Here is a 22723-nt window from a genome sequence, read left to right on the forward strand (position 1 = left end):
CAAGATAATATTTATTTGACAGTTGATAATTAGCTATGCTTTTAAGTACATTTGATACCAGGATGTGTTCATTAAACGATGGAAGCCTTGGATGCCGCTATTTTGAAATAATTATTTTCCTCTAGCAAGAGTTGCACAGTGTCACTCGCCACTTGCGTCGCTGGCAAGACACCAATGCTCGAGCCTTTCTTGTATCTGTGCAAGCTACCTCCGGCTAGGGCTCCGTACCCAAACAGCGAAAGGAGAGGAACTAGGGAGTTGTGTTACTTGTTTGTTGTCATCATCTTGTGGCAGATAAATTGTGAGTCAGGCTTCAGAACCACAGACTCATAGAAGTCGAGTGCAGAACGGTTTGAAACAATGAGTTTGCATGCTGCGCGGTCAGTTCTTTGTTGTCTCTTCCTGCCTTTAGCCCGGCAAGAAACAAGCGAGGCTTCCTTTACAACACGCGACAGCGACCTCATCCTCGTCACCTCAGCTCCTCTAAAGATTCTGCTATATTTTCTTCTTGGTCTTTTGTGATGACGAAAAAGACTTTGACGGTCAAGTATTTCCTTGATACCATCATTGTCGAAATATGGTATTCACGTTTAGACTGCTCAGCCTTTTCCCCTTAAACGCTCTTTCCCTCCCACCTGTCGATGGGAGGAGCATCTAGAAACGTCAACTGTGTGGTTTCATCTGTCCACAGAAAAGAGGCGACCATAAAGCTGTTACACAGTCGGGCTCGTGCTTGGATAGTACTGGCCGCGGGTCTGGAGAGCTCTCGAACATCGGTGGAGTGTTTGATGTAAAACCCAAGGGGAATAGACTAAAGGTCATCGACAGGGGAAGAAGATCTAGGACGGTGACCTGCTATAAAAAAAAAATTTAAAAAAAAAACCCGTGTAGCTTGTTAACGTTGACCTAAAGTGCTAAGACAGGTTGTAGTTGGATGTCGCATATGGCGATTTTCGTACCTATGGACACCTAACAATTTTACAGATAATCCGGCGGAGAAGCTTGTTTGTACCACTGCTTATCACAATACGAGGTTTCCTTGGCGATATACTACACAACTATGAGCTTGTTGACTTACCCTTTGTTTTTTTGTTTGTTTTTTTTTTTGAGACGGGAAGATGTGAAGGGTTGTTTTCACCAGTGTTTTAGTGGGTTTCTTTTACATAATTAGAATATAGTTTGCACTGTGGGTGGCTTTACGCGAGTTGAGAGTCACGTGAACTGGCTTGGTCTGGGGCCCGTGGGCAAGGCGATACCGTTTCAACACGGCATCGATAGAAATGCGAGCGCTGACAGCGAGGGCCAACACCTTACATATCTGGCGGCCTGCAGAATGTCACGGAGTAGGTAATTCGGCGTTGCTGGCAGGGCAGGAGGAGGGCTACACGGTCCCCAAAACAAGTCAAAGTTTGCTGAGGGGGCGGAGCAGGCAGGTCAACCTTTAGGTGAACCCCCCACATGTGGATACTGCACCCCACACACACTTCCCGACATAATAGACAATTAGAGGACAGAGGCGATGTTTCTCCGTAGATTACGCGACGAGACCAAGAGGAGCTCGTGTTTTCAAGTGATGGCGATGAGCCTCTAGTGTCCGCCTCACCGTTTTGCATTCCACCACTGAAAGCGCCAAATGATGACAAAGACATGTGACTTGTCGTGTGAATGTCAACACAGGCCTCAGGATGCTGTCAGCTGACTGTGTAAACACGCACGATTTCATTTTGTTGTTTGTTTTCGGCGTTTGGACTGGCTGGCACTAACAGAAAAACAAATCGTCGCTGATGATCAGTGCTGTCGCGTTCGTCGCACAGATCTCTCGTTAACGACAACAAGGGTTTCCTTTACAAGTCCACTGAACAAATGACGATGAAATTATAGTACAAAATGTGGACTATGTTGTGTAAAAGTGTGTACACGTGCGCGCGAGAAAGAGTTCGAAATTTATTCATGTGAGGCTTCCGACCTTTGTATGTGGAGGTCAAGTACAACAGTTACGCACATAAACAATGCCTCATGCAGCAACCTTTAAAAAAAACCAGCATTGTAACACAGCGAGTTGTGTGGGTGTGTGAGATTGTGCCGAGTCTTTGTTTTTGGTTTTTGCTGCAGGCGCTGCAGATACTGAGAATGGAAGCATCGCGGAGAGTGTTGACTTACACCCTTTTAATAAAAACAAACAAAAAGTTGGATGCGCTAGCGCGGTCTGGTGCAGCTTCGAACGTCAGTACGGACGCTGTCATCTGATAGCTACTTGCCTCCCCTCTCCACCACCTCCTACACCCCTTCCCGGGCCAGCGAAAGTTGTCGTTGAAATATAGAGACTGCGTTCAGACCTCTTGTCCCTAAACTTCCCTCGAGGACTGTTTCGCTTCCTGCTCTGTTTGCAGTCTCGTGGCTGTCAGGGAAGTGCGAGTGTCTCGAGTGTGGAGGGCAGGACGAGGACGGCGAGCAGCGTGCAGGCAGGCGGCGCTCTTTTGTGCTGCACACCTTGGACCCTGCCACACTGCCGGTCAAGGTGGGCCAAGTGCTGCTGGCGCTCTCAGGCCGGAAGCGATGTTTGCTTTCCAAAGGAATTGGGACATACGCAGAGAATGTTTCCTTCTGGTCTCGCTGCATCTGGGATACACCAGACGTGCCTTTTAGGAGCAGCACCCTTCCACCCCTTCCCCTCTGTCGGTGCTATATGCCTATTGTGTGTGTTTTTCATGACATTTTCTTTTATTCATTACTGTTCGTTTTTTGTTTAGTTAGAGTAGATTTAAAAGGAGTGACCAGCCGTTGCTGTGTGCCCCTGGTATGTGATATTTGACATAAAAAGTTATCGCTGGTCCCCTGGGTCGAGAGTCGAGCTCCGCTCAGGTGTCGGCGCCCGTAGGACACTGGTTGTCGACATAAGTAGCGACTTTGTGTGTTAAGGGCTAAAGGGGATTAGTCCGCGTCTCGGGGTTCATCTTGTTTATCTGGTTTGTGTCGGCGCGTTGCTTCTGTTGGTCCCGACTACCGCTGCTCAGTCACGTAGCTTAAAAAAAAAAAAAGGTAAGCGTTATTTGCCCAGAGAGCCTAACTGTAAATGTGTTCATCGGTTATACACCGTCTTGATGACAAATGCATCCGTACCTGAGAGGTCTCGATACGGCCGGCGGGCGGTGCCGCAAGTGGTGCACCCAGTCTCAGGGCCAGACTACCGTCGACATCTTCCAGCAGCTTGCTGGAGTGCGGAGACAAGAACAGCGCAGTGCCTTGCTCAGCGAACGCCGCCCTTGTTGCTGGGGGCAACCTGGAAGTTGGCGTCGCTCGCTTTTACCTGTGCCAGAAGCCTAGGAGGGGTAGTGGTGGTGGTAGGGCAGGGCGGACGCTGGGGTAAGGGGATGGATGAGAGAAGGCAGAGTTGAACAGTTGCAAAGTTTGGGCGGTGGAGAGGATTTCTCACTGTTGCTGACTGCCGTCTCCAGGCGTGCCAGAGAGGCGCTTTGAGGCTCACGCTTACCTCGGCTGGCGGGCAGCGGGAACAAGTTAGTACCGCTTAGTTGTTAGCTTTCTTTCTCCTTTTCACCATCTCCGTCCTCTCCTTATCATCGTCTCTGTCACCCTTTCAGTCTCGCGCTGAACGTTCTAAGACTGCATGCTTGCTTTTTATGTTAGCCGCTTGGAACAGAGAGCACGTGCTTGTAGGAACTTCTTGCACGTGCGTCGTACATTTTTTAAGGCGAGTTTTATAGACGAGCAGCTGGTCAGGTAAGCGACGCCAGAATCCCTTCAGTGACATCCCTTTGATGTCACGACCTACCATCTCACAGTTGAAAGCGAGGCGAGTTGGTGGCGCCAGAATCGCTTCAGTGCAAAATAGGGTCCTTGACATCACGACCTACCTCACGCGCGGGGCGCACGCGACACCAGTCTCTGATGTCATGATCTCGCCCTGCTGTCGTCTACAGGAACTTCGAGGTGCTGTCAGTTTGGGTAGACAGTGCTTGTAAGTGCTGCGTCGCCTGTTGTTCAGATGGCCGAACCTTATGGTCGGGAGAAAAGGAAGAGTAGAGAACAGCAAGTTCCGCGTCTTTTGGGGAAGGACAATTCAGTCCGGTAGTCGTGGTGTGCGATCTTTCGTTGCCAACGTACACGAGTGAACCGTTTGCTGTTAGCCATTTGAGCTGCGTGCTTAAGCCTCGGTATATGTTTTTGTTACATCGAGTTGGCAATGAATCTACAGTCTTGGACACTCTGTTCTGGTAACATTCAAGTGTGCGCACGTGTGTGTGTGTGAGAGAGATGCCGCCTGTTGTGGTTGTGTTGGTGTGAGATGTCTGTGGGATAGTAAGAACGAGTCACAGCGTCCCATTATCTTGATTACTTCCATCTCTTCCATCTTTGTTATGGTCTTTTTGTGATTTCCCAGAGTGCTTCAGTCGCGTGGGGCGTTCGTCTCGATCAACAAGTATACCGATCTTTTGTAGTGATATGTCAACTAGCAAGCAGTCTGGGGTCGTCGTAGACTCGCAAGTGTGTGACACGATGTGACTAGACCTTTTCTGCTGGTCCTGGCGATTTCTTGTGGCACTCCGCCAGGCGGAGTAATAGAGGGAGCGGGGAGAGACCTGGTAGAGTGAGTGCGCTTGTCGACCATGGGTCAAAGATCGTGCAGCGCGCTGATCTGTTTGTTTGATGGGGAGATGGAGGTGGGACGAGAGGTGTCGTGTTACCGCATCACGTTGTATCAGCAGTCGCTGCCGTGTGACTGCGCATGCTCAAGCGGTAATCTCAAGAGAACGACTTTCCAGCATGTGCGTGCCTTCTAGTGCTCGTCGCCGTGTGTGGACTCATCGCCTTTCGTCAATTACATACGCCATAGCTGACTGCATGATAGCGGGCGCGCGTGCCTGATAACAGTAACGAGGGGGACTTTTCGCATCCTTCTGGAAAGCTGGCAGTCACCATCGCGACTGCAGCTGCACATTCCTGCTGAAGCAGCAGCTCCCACGAGGATGACTCAGGAGACTGCATGCAGTGACCCTGAGCCCTGTAACGACAAACCAGGCGTTATGCTGACAGCAGCAGTGCGTGCACATGCCTACCCCACTTGACCCCGGCACGGCACAGAGCATCCTTGTGTCTTGCCTGACTTGCTCCAAGCTTGACTAAAGGGATGCTGCAGATCACATTTACGTGGCATCATCTCTAAATGGCGGAGATGGAGGGCTGGTCTTGGAGGTGGGGTGGAAATAGGGAGGGAGGCAGAATGAACTTGAGTGACGCCATGTGGGAATAGAATGGTGGCGGGACAGAGTATGTAAAGGGATGTGGCAGAAGAAACTTGTTCTGGAAGCGCAGGGTATCTGGCTAGCTAGTTGTCACGTGGCCAAGTGTTTAAACGCCATTTTGAAGACATCGGTACAAGCAGCGTGTCAGCCACTGCCCACAGGCTCCCTGGCGTCGCCACGCAGCAAGAAAACTTAGTTATGTGAAGCTGTTGATAATTTTCCTTCGTGGGGAGCAGAGGCCCTTGTCAAAGTCTCCACACAAAATCGGTGCTTGGCTTGCCAACCTGTCGGAATGACTGGGTTCAACTTTCTACCGACTGGGTTTGGTCTGAATGCTCATCATGGGAAACTCTTCACACGATCTCACCAGCGACCTCGCCCTCACCAATCGTTTGTTTGCTGCTTGTTGACAGCTGTCTGGACACTTTGCCTGACGTGTTTGCTATCTGTTGACGGCTGTCTTGTACACTGCCACTTTCCTGCTTCTCCGACAGCATCTAAATGGTTTGATTCCTGTTCTGTTTTCAGCACTGGGGATCAGGTTCCTGAATACACCCCAAAGCGATTCCCCAGAACAAAAACTTCAGATGTTCTGTTTTCTTTCGCAGAGGCCAGAGACGCTGAGCGTTACAGTAACAGCATATACGGTCATTAGGTACAACTGGCTCGCCAGCAGTTCTGGTTTCCTGAATATTTCAAGTATCACGGGGTCGTGTGTCATTTGTGGTGTGTATGCGGCGTGTACTTATTTGGTGTGTATCTCATATCATCATATCAAAAGAGCGAAGCTTGTTAGACTGAAGCAGCTCTGTATCGAGGAACAAGTGCTTTTATGCATCAGCACGTCTGTAACTCCGACTCAGAGCTTTCAAGAGCGCGCAGAGAGGCAGTGTTTCAGTAGATCATAATAAAAATAAAATGGTGCCATAACAACTATAGCAACCAGTAGCGATACAACCTTGTCTGAATAACATTTGATCATGATAAATACATTTCACTTTCAATAGCTTATTGCCAGATGGTTATCTGTTCAAGTTTGGGCAACTGCCGATGTCCATGGATATGAAGTCGGGTCAGTCGGGCTAGCCAGGTAACAGGCGGGAGAGGAGGGAGGGACAGGAGACAGCACAGGTGGTTGGGGGGACACGTGAGCGTCACCCAGGAGCCCAGGCATGCGCACAGAGGGAAACCGCGAGAAGCAATCAAATTCTTATAAGATTTCGTGTGAAACATTTATAACAGCCACTTCAACTCAACCTGCCAAGCGTCGGATATTTTTAGCATTTTATCGTTTGAGCCTCTCTCGCACCGTTGGACCTTTTACTCGAGGGTTTCTAGGACGGTGTGCAGGTGGAGAGAAAGGGAGAAAGATAATTCTGCAGTTTCTGGGAGCAGACAGAAGGCGAGAAGTCGAGAGCTGGAACAAGGAGAGACAGTAGAGAGGTCCAGGACATGCACTTCAATTTCTTTTTTTTTTTTTTTTTTTTTTGGAGGGGGGGGGGGAGGATTGGCGGGTGTTCAGATTCAGCGTGCAAGAACATTTCAAAGCAGAACTGTTGCTTACCAGCGCCCTTTCGTATACCTATACAGTAGCAACACCTCGGGTGCCGGGCGGGAACAGGTGTACGTTGGGTGATTCAACATATTATCGAGTTCGAACTCAAAACTTAAAGACCATGCCAAATACTGGCAAATACAAATATAAATATTGGCAAACTAGAATACAGCCCCTTAGCCACAGCCGTTTAAGAAATATCCGGTTGTAAAGTAGGTGTTTTGCCCTATAATCAATGCGTGGCTCAGATTGCTACTCAATGATAATAATAGTTTAAATTTTGTAGAGCATATTGTGGGGGCTAGTTCACCACGCTGTACATAAGAGACTACAAATGAACCAACAGTTTACCTTTCAAGTAACACAAGAGAAGACTAGGAAAAACTCACCGACTGACGAGTGACCTCTGTTTAATCAAATGCTGCGAGAGTGTTTTATCTGATTAGATAGTAACACACAGTTTAATAAACTATCTTCTGGAGTAAACATACATGAAGTCACAGAGTGATCGGTTTTTAAACCGTATTTAAACTGTTGTGCACATCGATGTTAACAGGTCTGTGAAGTAGCATTCAGCACTGATGATAATAACAATGGTATCCAGCGGTGTTTAGGTCTCTCTTTAAACCTTGGATTGGCAACGAGTTTTTATTATCCACCACTTCATTCGAGTCAAGCTGAAATCAGTTATTAACCTGCTTCGTCAGTGTAGGGAAATAGTTGTATTGTATATTTGATCACGAACTGATGTATGTTTAACCTATTATTTCAATGTTCTTGACTAACTGGCTACTTTAAAAAAAAAAAAAAAACATGCTGACCTCTCTTTCTCGGTGTATTTGTACGCTTGTTTAGGCCGATATTAGTCACATCAAAATCTTTGCCAAAAGTTGATGTTTTTTTTTTTTGTTCCTTATCACCCCCAGTGGAGCATAGGGCAGAAGTTAATTCTAGTTAATTTTAATGTGGAATCTCGCTGACACATCTTATGGGTAACAATGATTAAATATGTTTCAGAGAAAAATTCCCAAACGGGACGTAGTCTACAAACTTCTCGTAGACGAAAGGACAAGGGGAAAACATTTTACGGTGGGGAAGAATGCATAAAATCGCTTATAACGTATTAAAAGCGCGCACACACACATACAAGCACACAGCAGAGATGACCATCATTGGCCGGGCTGGAAAACAACCGGATGGCATGGAGCGGTTATGAAAAAGGATGGGCGGGCTTTAATTGTTGTGCAGTTTTTATAACTACACGGTAAGAGAAGCTCGGGAAGACGGTACGTACGAGCCAGGGAGTGACTCATATTGTTGCTGAACACGGCCGAGCTTACACCGCCAGCCTCACTGGCGCCCACACCCTCCGCCCAACACCATGAAGACAGAATGGGAGATCATACCAGCTTGTGTTTAGGAGGGGGGATGTGAGCTAGCGCACTCGTACACACACATGAGTATGTTTATATTATAACATTCATGATAGGAAAGAGTAAGTGTGCATGTGTGTGTAAACGTGTGCATTCATCTTTGAGTCTTACTATTGTGTGGGGAGTGATATGTGTGTACGTGTGCGCGCCCGCGCGTGAACTAATGAACATGTGTGCGTGTTTGGGGGGAAAAGACGGTGCTACGTGTGGCGAGAGCGCGATTTGAGAAGGGAGAATCTTGCTATCGTTCTGATTAAGGGGGAATGCGCTTGCCTCAATTTTTTTTTCGAGATTAAAAGTGCATTTGCATACAAGAAATTTGCGATTAGTGATGGCGGAAAATGCCCGGGGAACTAGCATGCTGATGTGATGAACGGTATCTGACATCACCTGTTTGTCTTTCCTACCTCTCCCCGCTCACAACCTTCCCTCCCTACATTCGTTGGTCTGTCTGACAACGTGTAAGCTGCGGGAGGCCTGCTTCAGACCGATGATCAGGTGAAATGGTGGCTTTGAAGCTGACCGACCGACCTCGGGTATTCCAGTCATTGGATGGGAAGAAGGGTGATCGGTGCAGCTAGAGAGATTGAAGGCTGTGCAGGACTCAGCATGGTAAGATGGTGTTCCCTGCGGAAGTTGATTATCAGTGTATTGGTTCATGTGGGTAATGATACTTCTAGTGTTCGATAGGGCTGAGGGGAGTGGGGTATGGATTCTTCGAATGTTGTCATGAGACTGTTGGCGGGTTGGAAGACGACTAAGGCCTTTATCAGACAGTGCAACTACATCGATGGAAACATTGTTAAGTACTAACAAAAACTGTCTTCTGGGGAGAAAAATCAAGGTGGGTTTCATGGGTGGAGTTGACACGCACATGCAGTGTAATGGCCACATTAACGATATCTGTTATGATTACATCTCGCCTTCCTGCCATGACCTGTAGTTGACTGTCGCAGCGACCTCGCTGTGTCGTCACGAGAAGACTGTCGACTGGTATTGTGTATGTCAGCCGCTTGGTAGGTCGTGTTGGCCACATTCACCCCGGAGACGAGTCCCTAACCACTCTCTGCCCTCTGTCGCTCGGACGGCGCATCATTTAAATAAACTCTTGCCAAGTGTGTCGAGTCGTGTCGTGCTGACCTCTGTGTATGTGCACAAATGGGGGTGGAGGTGGCCACGTTTTGTGCAGATCGATCTTTAGGAGTTAGTCCGCACCTCCTGTGATCCACCCTTCCTCCCCATCGCTTTTATCTCGAGGACTCACCCACCGTCCCCACCTTGCTCTCCGCGCGTGCCAGGAGATCGATGGTGTGTCGACATCGAGCGGAGAAGCGTTTTCATGCTCCGCGGGGCGAACCGTTGGCGTGGGCATGCCTCGTGTTAGTAGTAATACACGGTCTCTGCACAGGAAACAATTTAGCTGTACACGGTGGGACAGACACTCGAGACCAGCGTTAAGCAACAGGCGAGAACTCCTTGTTGGCGCACACGACAACCAAGTTTCGAATTTGCAAGCATCGACCTCTTAGTTTTAACATCCTGTTGGGAATCCGCTCGGCCTGTCCTAGTTTGGAATACACGATTTTATCGCTGTTTTTGTACATTGCCGCGTGTTTACCATTGTTTGACGACAAGGTGGTGTCTTTCAGTGTAAACAGATGAAAGCAAACGAAATAGCGTCGGGATGACGGTGACCCGGAAGTTATTTTTGGTCGGTGCTGGAGGTCAAGCAGGGGACAAATTACCCGTTCGTCAGTCTCTATCGAGTGTGTGTCGTCTTCTCTCCTCAGTCTTTGCTGTAGACGCCAGAAGCTCCTGCTAAGCAGAGCGAGGACGCATTTTGTGGCTGGTTGGTTGACGTGGTAACGTGATGTTGACGCCTGTCACGACTGTCACAGCTCCACCACCGCAGCAACAGCAGCAGTAGCAGGGTGACGTAGGGCTGTGTAGGAGCCGCGCTCCGTGCCGCGTGTTGTTATTGATCGATGGACTGTGCCTCTTGGTCTGCAGTCTGCTGCCGCCGCATCGCTTCCTTCCATCCACTGGGAGCTGTGGCCAGTGTGTTGTGCCATTTCTCTAGAAAGCGTCTTGTGCCCTCCTCAACTAGATGGTGATGGGAACGGCAAGAGTCCTCCTCTCATCGCCCTCACTGTGACACATAGCAACGAACAGCGGCACAGTGCTCACCCCTCCATCTTGTGCTGGCCCAACTACCGGTTCCCGAGCTGTTGTCGGAAACGGGACGCACTCGAAGGAGAAGCCGGAAGCACGGGTTTCATCAGATTGGTGTCAAGATAAGCAGTTGTAGTGAGTGTGTGTGTTCGTGTGTTTTGGGTGGGGGAGGTCTTCGTATTTTGTGTGGTCATCATGGTGGGTCACTGCCGCTAAGCTCACCCACGAAGAAGTCGCTCGAGCAGCACAACGCCCACATCGGCTTCGTCATCGGCGCTAAGTGCTACAGCCACAGCGACTACCACTGCCCCTCTTGGTGAGAAACGGCCGGCAGCCAGCAAGCGGCGATCGGCGCGATCCTCCATGTCATTGTGGAGCACCCTGAAGGACGTCATGGCAGCGGACCCATGCTGCCTGTAGGCCGGGTGCCGAGAGACGTTGCAGACTGCTGCATGTACCCGTCACGTCAGCAACGAACACATCCCGCCTTCACGTCAGTCATGAAAAGGTAAACCAGGGCATCCCTCTAGGAAGATCGGGGGACAGGTAGTAGAGAGTGGGGTTGCTGTTTTTCATCCTGTAGTCAGGTGTGTGAACTAGAGGGTTGACCTCCTTCAGACCAGTCCACTCCGTTCGTCTCATCTGTGTCGTCTGTATACATGTATGTACACAGTGCTGACCTGTATCACACCCACACACACACGCGCACTTTTCTGGAGTATTTGCATTTATCTTGCCACTTATCAAGTAAGCCTGCTTAGATCGGCCAGAAATTAATGGCACGAATCCGATAGGAGCTTAGGCAGTTGTGTGGCATCTTGATGACTTTCACTCAGCTGCATGGCGAAGCCTTAATAGTGTGTTTGGGTAGTTCCATCTGCTACCTCGTCAGATCCAGGCGTGGGTGCAAACTAGAAAAACCTGACTCTGAATTCCAAAACTTCTGTGTGTGTGAGAGAGAGAGAAAGAGAAAGTCACTATAGAGTTTCAAGCTACGTGATTGTTACGTTGCTACAACAGACAGTGAACCCTGTAGTTTAATGTCATTTTGCTATTGAGTTGTACTGCAGGCCACAATTCATGTTTTGTCACAATGCCAAAATCTTGATTCCTAGTCGCTATAAAAGATACGACCTCAAGACCTCTTCTGCGATGGGTGCTCAGGTTTTAAAGCTACTGACCGAACCTCATCTCGTGAGTTACGAGGCTTGGTAGACACTCATTGAGTGCCATGTAAGCGCAGATCATTGTAATGGCCTCATTTCCATGCAGTTCAATTGATCTGTATACCATGTGAAAACACGAATGCTTTGTGTTGTTACAGGGAATCGAACCCTAAACCCTGTGACCACCAACGCTATAATCGCTAGAATCTATCTTCGTACCAGATGAGACCACGAGTGCTCTAAACAGTCCCTTTACCAAGTAGTATGGTAGTCTGTCATCCCTTGTCTCAAACTGAGGGCCCGGTACAGCTTCTGGAACACTCTGCATACCCAGTTAATACTGCGTATTGTTAAATATTTTGTGTTATCAGTCAATGTCGCGTGGCGTATTCTTTGCAGCCGCAGTCCGGAAACCATCGGTGTAACCCCCGATCTGTAATCACCTTACTCGGTGATTACCGTCATTCATTCATGCAGCGTTCCGTGTAATCAACGAGTGCCCCCGTGTAATCATGGGCTCGCGCTCAGAGTACCCTGATCGTCTGGAGTCGCAGGCTCTCTCTCTCTCTGCTTGCACGAGTCTTTTATTTGTGTTGATGCTGGTATTTGCTGTTTAGCCGCCGTATCTCCTGGCACACATCCAGACTACGGCATCGGGCGCGGCGGCGAAAGGGAGAAGTGGGGGGTGGGGTGGATGGGACGTATTGAACGAGTAACGGTACTGGCAGCACGAACTATCTGTTCATCCATCCATCCGTCTCTCTCATACTTTCTTATGCCCTCCCTATTTCTATAGGCGGTCCGGTGGCGCAACGGTTAGCGCTTGTCGCCAATACAGTGAGAGTTGGCTGTCGTCGGTTCAGCTCTCGTCTCGAGCACGCTGGGTTTTTTGTTGTTGGTTTGTTTTTCGTTGTTTTTTTTCTTTCTTTTTCCTATGCATGTGGCATCTGTTTTACAGGGCTGGCTGCCCTGCCGTGATATAGTCAATAAATACAAATTCCCTCCCCCGTCTTATTTCTATCTCTGCTCTCTGGACCACAAACATGAGAGTATGCTTATGCCTCGCTTGTCCTCTTTGCGTGGGTGCGTGCAGAGAATCTCCCGGAAAGTAGGTGCTGTTGACCTTCTGCTTCACAAAGTAGGGGGAAGCCGATAGCCAAACGGTTATGGCTCTGATGTCCAAACCCGTTGGCGTGCCTGTTTGATATCTGTGTGGCGCAGCGAACGTTTCCTAGTCAACCTAATTGTCAGGATGGGTACCTGACTCTATAAAGGGTTGGGGGGGGGGAATGATAAAGCAGCGAGGGAGAGAGAGATTGGCACTGTCCTTGTAAACACAAATGCTGGCCTCGTGAAAACGACCTATATATATGAAAGTTCTTTCATTTACAGTGAGTAAAAGTCAGATCCTTCTCTCCTTTCCATCGCTTTTAGTCAACGCAGGCGTCCACTGGGCGTTAACCTTGTATCTGGACAGGAGTCTTCTCAGAACCTTTCCAAGAGAAAGCTGCTCTTGATGTTCAATTGCCTTATCAGGTAAATGCCTCTGGTTTGGGCGTGTTTTTCGTGAACCGGTACTTCTTACCCAGATTAGTTTTCATCCTTACTGTCACACCCGTTTAGAGGGGTTCTATCCACCAATCGCCATCCCACGTCAAAGGAACTAGTGTTCACCCTCTAAGTTCTGTTTCCATCGGATTTAGTTCTTCAGCAAATTTCTTCGAGTCACCATACCTTTCGCTTTTTTTTTCTGTATACTGGCATTTTAAGTCGTGCCTCTGTTTAACAAACGTTCAGCCGCATGGTGCTGCTTTAAACCAAGGGTTTCTAGAAAGAGGTTTTAATAGTATGAATGGCGCACTAAGACGAAGGTAGTCTTTCTCTGTGCCGGTGTCTGCTTATAGAGCTGGGTTTGCTGGTCCCGATATAACTCTGCATGCTGTAAGCTATCCTTAGAATCTATTCTCGTCAGACATACACAAATTCCTCTCTATGCTGATATGAATGGCATTGATTCTTTTAGGTTTTTATGTTTTTGAAAGAAAGCTGATCTTGCTTTTGGTTCGACGTAAGAATGTTACTATTATTAGGATGTGCAGGGCTTAATTTTGCCGATGTTTATAAGATTTGATATAGTTTTTGTATTGCCTGACACCGTTCCCTTCCTTCAGAAGGTGTGTTGGTGTGTGCGCATGCGTGTGTGTAGATGCTGAGTGTTGACACGCCCACGCCACCACCACTCCAACACCGCAGGCAGTTGGGGGTTGACGAGGCCCGTGTTAAAAATAGCTTCACGCGAAAAGTCAATCGATGACGCAGTCCCTGGAGATGGGCGGAGATGCTTTTGGTGGGGGTGGTAGTGGCTGTAGAGGATTTCACACCACCGCTTTTAGATTGGTATGGAAGTAAATCAATTTGATACCTCTTCCAACTGCTCCTCCTCCAAACAAAACAAAATAAACAAAAATCATGAGAACACAGGCCTCTGGACCGATAAGCTGCTCGATCGGCTTTGATACAGTGGACCGTATACGGACGGAATGTTTAGACCAGGGGTGGGCAAACTACGGCCTGTCTGCCAAAATGTGAAGTTCGCTTGTCATATTTTTATTCAGCTTTGGTGAATTCGATTGAAATTTAATGTATCGAGTTCAACAGGGTTAGAAATCTGGAGTCCGTAACATTCTAACACAAAGTACAAAGATAACAAATAACACGGCTGACATGTCTGATGTGGTCGTTAGAGAGCATCGGGGGCGGATGCTTTCAAAGAAAAAGCTGGTTTGGTGTGTGAGAATTCAGTCTGTAAGTGAATGCCATCATGTACTCATTTGTTGTTCATTCCATATCACTAGGTTTGTTGTGGTGTTTTTAAATTTTATTTTTCCAGCCCGCCGCATAGCTTAGAATTTTGAGACCGGCTCGCAAAAAAAGAAAACTTTGCCCATCCCTGGTTTAGACTGCATGTCGTCTCCCAGACATTGCTTGACGTCCGGTGTGACAGGCTAACTAACCGTTTCTCTCGTGGTGACAGCTTGCACGAGCAGTGTGCTTGCCTTCCGGTTGGGACGACGTTGCTATGTATGAAAACAATATACAGCCAGCAGACGTTAGTTCCCCACTCACCCTCCTTCGTGATGGGATGTCCGCGATAACTGGTGACTAGACTTGCGGCCCTGCGAGCTTGTCATACGGTACACTCCCCTGTGTCGCGCGTGATGTGGATTTCCTGCATTCTCATAAATCTTGTTTTTATTAATTCGCTAGAACAGCGCTCTCCCTCCATCCTCCCGACAGGTGGCGTGGGTCAGACTGCTCCCTGCTTCAGTCTAGCAGGAAGGCCTGCAGGGGAGGAAGCTGTTCAGTGTAGGTCAAAGGTCACTAAAGCGTGGCGTAATGTGGTTGATAGGAGCATGACGGCCACTGCATGTTCATCATGTCTGTTGGTTGTGGGTATGAACAGGACAGAGGGCTGTAGGATCGAGTCTTCCGTCGGCATATTGCAGCGAGTGACTAGACTTCATGTAAGTGCCATCCAGTAGAGGGCGTGAGGCTTTCACACTCTTTGTGTGCGTGCGGACGCAGGAAGCAGACGATTGTCATCGAGAGCTATCTTCTGCTCAGAGGCAAGAATTATAAAGTAGATCGATGCACTTGCTGAAGGTGTCGAGTCCTTGTGAGTGGGGAGCATTTAAAAAGAAAGTATCAAAGTATCACCAGTCTCTGAAATCAAGACTTGCTTTGTCAAACTTCGTCCTGAAACGGGAACTGGATGCGTAACGAGTAAATACTGCAGTTGGATCGATGTACTGACTTGCACAGATGGGTTTCGGTTTGTATATTGTAAGTTTATCGACACCAGGCAGTATACCTGACTTCAGTATCTAATCACTGTGATAAGATCGCCCTCATCGTAATCCTCATCTTGATTCCTACGGACTGAGGAGGGATTGGACTAAGCAGAAACACGCTCGATCGTCATGTTCGTCGCAAAATTTGAATACCTGACCTACTTTGGTGACCTCGCGACCCTTGCAACACGCTGAAACCCCTTCCCGGTGATCTCAACACATAATTGTTTATATCTTACTGTGGCGCGTTTGGTATACGAGGGACAGATCGAATTTGTTGCGAGTACTCTGTAGTGCTTTTACACACGCTGCATTTTTCACTGCCAGTTAAAGGCCTCAAGAAAACAAACACCAAGATCTTACACGCGGCCAAAAAATCTCAGAAATCTCAGAAATCTCAGAAAAAAATCTCAGAAATCACAACAATCCTTTCTCCGAAGGACCTCAAACTTGCTCAGCTATATTTCCTGTTCAGCGATAAATATGTCTACCCAGGCTAGCAGCTTTTTTAAAAGTGCAGCAAGTCTGAACCCCAGCTCCTGCGTAAACAGTGCTGCACTCTACTTTAGTCATTGTCTCTCTCATCATCACCTGAATATGAAATTGGAAGCATTTGCACCTCGTCTGTTTTCTCCAACACGGCTCGCGTACTTAAAACGTTTCCGGAAACATTCTTCCGAGTGGGATACCAAACGGAAAACCTGTTACCAGACCAGGTTTTTATTTATTTTTTCCGCTTGAAATTTGGAAAGTAATGATGCGTCACATTCGCAGGACTTAGAGGCTTTTTCAGTATTTCTTGTAACATCACTTTTTAGTAAGTTGAATAATCAACACCGGAGGAAGCGGTCTAATCACGCACGCTCTGTGGGAATGCTGGGAGGTGAAGGGGTATGAACTCGATCGCGTTGTCTTACAGCAATCAACCAGCCTCCAGGAAGGAGACCGCACCAGACTTCGGGTCTGTGTGTGCTGCCAGAACTGTAGGAGATTATCAGTGAGGGCTGTTGCGTGTTTGTATGTAGCACCACCACCACCACACACGCATCGCCACGGACATTTGGGTTGATGTCAACGTCATCGTTAGGTGGCTGTTGCGGGGGATCGAGGTGGGGTCGATACCCTCCTTCGGCGATGTGTCCGAGGTTCCGTGCCAGGAGCTGTGACGTGTTGCTTCATATCAGGCCTTTGCTGCCAGTATCTTACCCCTCCGCCGCTCCTACCCTCCCCCCACAAACCCGGACCGGCCATGGTGCCACAAATGGCTGCTTAGTGCAGCGTGAATAATATCTTCGGATTGGCTGTTACAGTGAGTGAAGTGTATATCTCAGCGGTGTGCCCACGTGATGTCACTTGCCTTGTGCTCGTGTGCTGATGTATATTCGCTTTGTGCCCGGTACCTGAGGGGCTCGTCAGCCGCCTGCAGACAAAGGCCCGTGCTCAAAGTAGTCTGTGTGTGTGTGTCGCCGGATCGTTCTGTCTACCCATTCTTTAACTGCCGACGATCTCGCCTTTCCGGTTACCGAGCTTTCTTTATCCAAAAAAGAAACTTGAAAACCAAAAACTGATACTTGTTACCCTGTCACAAGTTTCTCCCCTTTGAACTGATTGTGGCTGTAATTTTAAAGTAGTCGGTTTGCTGCAGTGGCAAGGATAGCACAGGGGTGTCCATATCAACACAACGATCGAGCTGTCTGTGCAAACATGATGCTGGGTGCACTACGGCGCAGGTCGTGCGTGGAGACAGGCACCAGGTACAGCAATAGGGGGCGCTGCGGTCACGTTGCCCAACTTGTAGGTCCTCATAAAGCAGAGGTTTCAACTTTCAGGCACAAAAATTTGCACACGCATTGCCTTCATTCGTGGCATGGTTTGACAGATTTTATAACATTGCGTGTCAGGAACGTTTTCTCTTTCCGTGTACTTGAAGTTGCGAGGTGAAAGGGCATGTTGAGTGTATGCAGGGGGTGTGTGGGGCCAGAACAAAGGTTTTTTTTTATCGGCGCCGTTGACTAGTTGCAGTTGCCGCTTGCCAGGGAGACGCGCACGCAGTCCGTGCGGCCGGCTGTCCCCGCGCCGCACACCATCAGTGAACCGACAGGCGTGCCGCGGCTCTGTCGTGTGTCGTCCATTCGCTGCCGCGCTGCAAGGTGATAACGGAGTTGGCTACAACGGTTACCTGGGAAAGAATTGCCCCCTTTGCTGGATGCCAGTGTTGAGACTTCGTTGTGGTCAGCCAGTCTCAGGGGTTGCTGATGCACGTGAAAAAGGAGGAAAAGAAGAAACTTTGGCGTGTGGCACCTGAGCGGAAATACTGTTATTGACACAACTTGCACGGTGAGTCCTTGAGGCTGTCGATCGGCCGTCTAACTGTCGATCAGCCCTGACGCTGGGTTTATAGCCTCGTCTTCTTGTTGTTGTTTACATCACTGGAAAAGGTGTGTGGGCCAGTATAAAGGTGTGTGGGCCAGAATAAAGGTGGGTGGGAAGGGTAGGAGAGATGAATTGATGAGAAAGGGGCTTTGAACTGCAGTGGATTTATTCATCAATCAGTTTTAAAGCGAAAAATAGAACTGGAGTTGATCTTAGACGGTTGGACTAAATTTAGCGTGGAACAACACTATCATTTTTATCGACACTGCATCAAATCTTGTGTCCAAACGCAGAGGTAGATTGTGTAGGGAGAGGAATCAACTCTTTAACGAAAGAAAAAATATAGTCGTTGCGTGTGAGGCAGGAACAATCCTTTCTGGTGGTTCATGTGTTCAGCAGTAGAATTGTCGCACGTAACGAAGCCTTTCTCAAAGTTCTGCAGGTTATGGTTGCCTTTCTTGTCCCAACCCTTCCCGACCACCAAAATCTGTCATATATGTATATACCTCCACGTCCACCCCACAAGTTTTTGAAAGCAGCATCCCACAGGCAACCCTTTGAGCAGCACAAAAAAAACTTCTACATATTAGATCCGTTCTATGAGCGAGCCTGTGGTGTGGAAATGAGCACTTGCAGCCCGGCTGACAGTTTTGACAGGATGAATTGTGCAGACTGGGAGCAACTTCTGGGTACGTGTATTTCCTCCCATATGGCATTCTATAGAGCACGCTTGCACGTCGCCTGCGTCAGCGTGTGTGTGTGTTATTATTATTTTTGGTAAAGCGCCATGAGCTTGTCCATAAGGCCGAGATATAGAGCTATATATAAATCAACTTTATTATTTATTGCATAGCTTGTCCCAACAAACTGTTCTGTCAAGTGCATTCGTGTTTTTCGTCACAGCTGATAATGTGCAATGACTTGCGTGTTGACTATTTTTATACTCTCTACAGGACGACTCCTGTGCCAAACGCGGCCATTGTTGAGAGCTAGAAGGTTGTAAAAGGAAGTATAAAGTACATGCGCGCTCATGCGTGTGTGTGCACGAGTGTGGAGAGGGAGGATGTACATATATGTCTGAGGGGTTAAAGGAGGACACACCAGCTGTCAAAGTCGACATGAATGTGAAGGTGATGGAGGTGGAACGGCAGCTGGAAGATGGGAAGCCTGTCAGATGTCAGGCGAGTCCCTGTCACCGGGGGTGGGAAAAGGGCGGCTTGTACCTGCCAGACCTGGTGGGAAGCTTGGTGTGTGAGGGAGAGAGCCAGTGCCGACATGGGGGGACGTCTGGCCGGTTCACCGCGCGCCACTGCCATGACAAATGGCCTCGCCACTCTACTGCTTTAGTTTCTCGCCACCTTTCTCACCTTCCTATTTCACAACGATGAGTTGTAGACGGGTGCATAAGGGTAGAGTGGAAGTGTGCGCCGCCTTAGCACTCGTCATATTTAAAATAGACTCCTGAGTGCAGTTTTTTTCCCTTGTGTATGTGTCTCTTGTGGGAAGGGGGGAGGGCGAAGTCCGAGAACTTTTCTGTGCCGTCGTGTTTCGCCATGGAATTGGTGTGAGACCGAGTAACAGGTGACAAGAGGGAATGAAGGGCTGTATGGTTCACACGCACACAGGTGACAGGGTCACTGCCCGCCATTGACGGTTGTACACCGTGTGTGTGTCCACCGTCTCCCACACCACCGCCATAGTCGGAGTCATCCTCTTGTCAAGTGTCTGTCAATGTTCTTTCTGTCTTGCCGGGCAGTTTGAGATTGTTTGACAGCGCCGAGAGTGTGCACTTTGTCTGTGTTAGGTTCAAAAGGTGTGGAAAGATTGCGAGAAATGAACTAGGGTGACAAACGGCACGTCCCTAGTGTCCATCGATACCAGTGCAGCTACAAGCTGACCTGTGGCACAACCTGAGGGTCAGACTAGAAGCGTCTGTTCTGCCCTCTCAGAAATTATATTTAAACTGTTTAAGTGTTGTGAGGGCGTCTTCTAACCTCCCCCTACCCCTATAACCCCCTCCCATGCCACTCTACGACGTATCGGGGTAGATTGTCGGTTAGACAAGAAGACCGTGAAAGTACATCTCATTGTCGATAAGGGGTGATAACAAGGTGCACGAGTGCTCTGCCGAGTAAGGGTTAATGTACAGCTGATCAGCTGTGAGTTGACCGCCTTTTAATTCTCCAGCTGGAAGCACTGGTTTACCACCCAGTCTGCGTGAAGCGCACGGGGAAGTGAAGAGAATTTCATAGACGTTTATCGAAATATAACACCAACAGCTCGATCAAAGCCAGATTGATCAGATAAGTGTTTTCCAGTTAACGAGGAAGTCATCAACAGCCCGAAGATAGTGGTTGTATCCTCTGAACTCCTGGATCTTTGAAAGGAGAACCAAAGGGTGACCACTCATAGCATCTGTCCATACTCATTGAACAAGCAGCACGCTGAGTGAGAGACAGAAAAGAGATCTGGGGAAACTGGAACACCGGGATGAGGGTGAGTTGTCAGGCCGCATAACAACTGCACTTCCTCGGGCACAAGTAGTCCGGCTTCATAGGCAGGCGGCCATGGCGAAAGTCTTACGCGAGGGAACTGAGTGTAAAGCAGGGTGGAATAGATAACCCGCCTCCCAACTCAGAGAACAACAGTTTGAAAGAAGTCCAGCTGTGCGCCAAGCATGCGAGAGTTTGATGTAGTGCTCGGAGAGCGAGAGACGATGAAAAGCGCGGCGGGAAAGGTGACGAGCTAGAAGCGCGTGCAAGGCATGCACCAGGCCTCCTCAACCTTGGAGGTACGTGAGTGTCGAGACGCGAGTAAAAATGGCGAAGCGATGCGTAATCTTTTGCCTCGAGCCGCAACAGTCAGGTGAGCTAGTAGCAAGGCACATCATTAACAGGGTACTAGAAAAGCCAACAATAGGAAATCAAGGCTGACCCCTCCTGACATGAACAACTGTAATCTACTAGTCTTTCGCTGGTCCCCTCCGCCTTTTTCTCGTGTTTGCAGCTGGCGAGTCAGTATGAGGTCCAGCTTCGGCCACAACATCCCCCTACCCGGTTATCTTCCGTCCATCGCTGCTCGTGGTGACCCCGGTTGTTACTCTGGTTTCTGCACGCGCACCCTCCCTCATCCCGATGCACTAGCACGTCGCTTGGAGACGGAAGAATGGCCGTCTGTGAGGTGCAAAGGGAGCGTCTGGACCTTTGTGATATCGCAAGTACACATGGACAATCGCCTGACTGGGGAGGGGATGAGGAGGAACCGTCTGGGTGGTGAGAGACGTCTGAACCAGACAGGCATTCACTAAAAGGCCACAGGTCAGCAGGTCACGGTCGTTTGCACTCAGAGCACTCTTGTTGTCCAGCACTGACAAAGACAGTGGTCTTGCATACATCTTACTCTCACTTCCTTTCTTATCTTCTTCCTCATTCCCTCCTCACCCGTTAGTCGTCCAAAACACGGCCTTCAGGAAGAGATAGTTCACTCGGTGCGCTGTGCATAATTGTATAAACACACCTTCGGATTATTTCAAGAACCTCGACAGTGAACAAAACAGGAGTGGGACAAAACCAGAAGACAAAATGTATATAATGGGGGAGACGGTAGGAAAATGGTTTTCATCAATGTTGGAGACTGGGTGAGTGGGGGTAATGGTTTCTGGCCATCGCATGGTCTGCTGCACAGCACGCGGATTCCGGCAGATGCATTCCAGCAGCACAAGCACATCACGAGGCTTAATGAGACAACAGTGTGTGTGTTTTCACACCTGTGCTCTCCCCTCGCCAGCAGGTAACGGCCCGTTTGCAGGAGACAGCTGAGCGCGAACTTCAAGCAACAATTTCCGGGTCGCAAATCCTAACTGGTCAGAAAACGAGCTGATTAGCCGCAGCAGTTTGAAGATACCCGTGTCTTGTTGTCGACAAGCACGATGGGGATGGGGAAGTGGATGTCTGTGATAACCTTGTAAGCTGCTGCACATGGCTAGGATTCTGTTTCTTTTTGAAGTGGGGCGCTCTTTCGCGTTAACATTTTTATCTGGCATCGTGTTGCTATCGCCCGCCTTCTGATATTTTCTTGCCGCTGTCTGGTCTCCACTCGCCCATCGGTAGTTGTGTTGTTGTTTTTTTTTTCTCTCTCTCTTCTTCATTATGTGCGTTCTTCGGTCGTCCTTGTTTTCCTTGTTTAATGAAGTCGTTCTGAAGTGCTAGCAGAGAGGTGGGACAAGGGAATATCAGGGGATTGTCGGAAGGCGAACGTCAACGACTGCCATCGGCACCGTGGCTCGACCCCGCAAAGGTCATGGCGCACATTGTCGCCGATGTTAACAGCTGCTTGCCACCATCGCGTCTGGAGAGAGCAGTTGATGTCTGACCGCCAGGCTCGTGTGTGTTTTAGAGATAAGGCTCATTACCTTGTGTGTTCTCACGTGTCGTGTGTGTAAGGTGGTAGCTGGACTGTATGCATTTGCTGGGCATAAGCAAGGGTACTTGGACTTTTTTTTTAAAAACTCGCACTAAGTCTTTCGAGTTTCTATGCGAATTTAAAATAGCTTCCTTTACGAAGTTAAATTTCTTCCTCGTCCCTGTTCCACATTACAACAGGATGTTTCAGGCCTGTTGTAATTGGTAGAATACGTTAGACGTTTAGGACTTTGGTGATTCTGCTGATTAATGAAAGTGCTGTGGGTCGGGGTGAATGGTTGATTGTTTGTACGTGTCATTGGTGGTGCACGTGCATTGTGGCTGACCGGACGAGTGTGGATCGTATTACGTTCATCGTTCATTTCGGCTTGGGAAAACGAGTCTCTCCTCCGTTGTTGATTCGCAAAAAAAAAAAGAAAAGAGGGTGATAGTTAATGAGGCGGGAGCAGCGATCTTTGGCCGACCTCTGATAGCGGTTGCTGGAAGTGCTG

The 22723-nt window shown here is 48.7% G+C and overlaps 1 protein-coding gene across 5 annotated transcripts in view; it reads left to right on the forward strand.

Annotated features, from left to right (window-relative positions):
* The window catches only part of LOC112571487 (IQ motif and SEC7 domain-containing protein 1-like), a 78165-nt gene that overhangs the window by 20545 nt on the left and 34897 nt on the right, over window positions 1–22723 (forward strand). The window contains exon 1 of one of the 5 annotated variants that reach the window (XM_025250488.1): window positions 9962–10929. The exons of 3 other annotated variants lie outside the window; for them this stretch is intronic. In XM_025250488.1, coding sequence (XP_025106273.1) covers window positions 10829–10929 — 101 coding nt within the window. In that variant the 5' untranslated portion in view covers window positions 9962–10828. Of the gene's footprint in view, window positions 1–9961; window positions 10930–17540; window positions 17776–22723 lie in introns of those variants that run through there. One more of the 5 variants, XM_025250493.1, reaches the window with a different exon arrangement.

The sequence above is a fragment of the Pomacea canaliculata genome, linkage group LG9 (genome assembly GCF_003073045.1).
Source record: "Pomacea canaliculata isolate SZHN2017 linkage group LG9, ASM307304v1, whole genome shotgun sequence".
Lineage (NCBI taxonomy): Eukaryota > Metazoa > Mollusca > Gastropoda > Architaenioglossa > Ampullariidae > Pomacea > Pomacea canaliculata.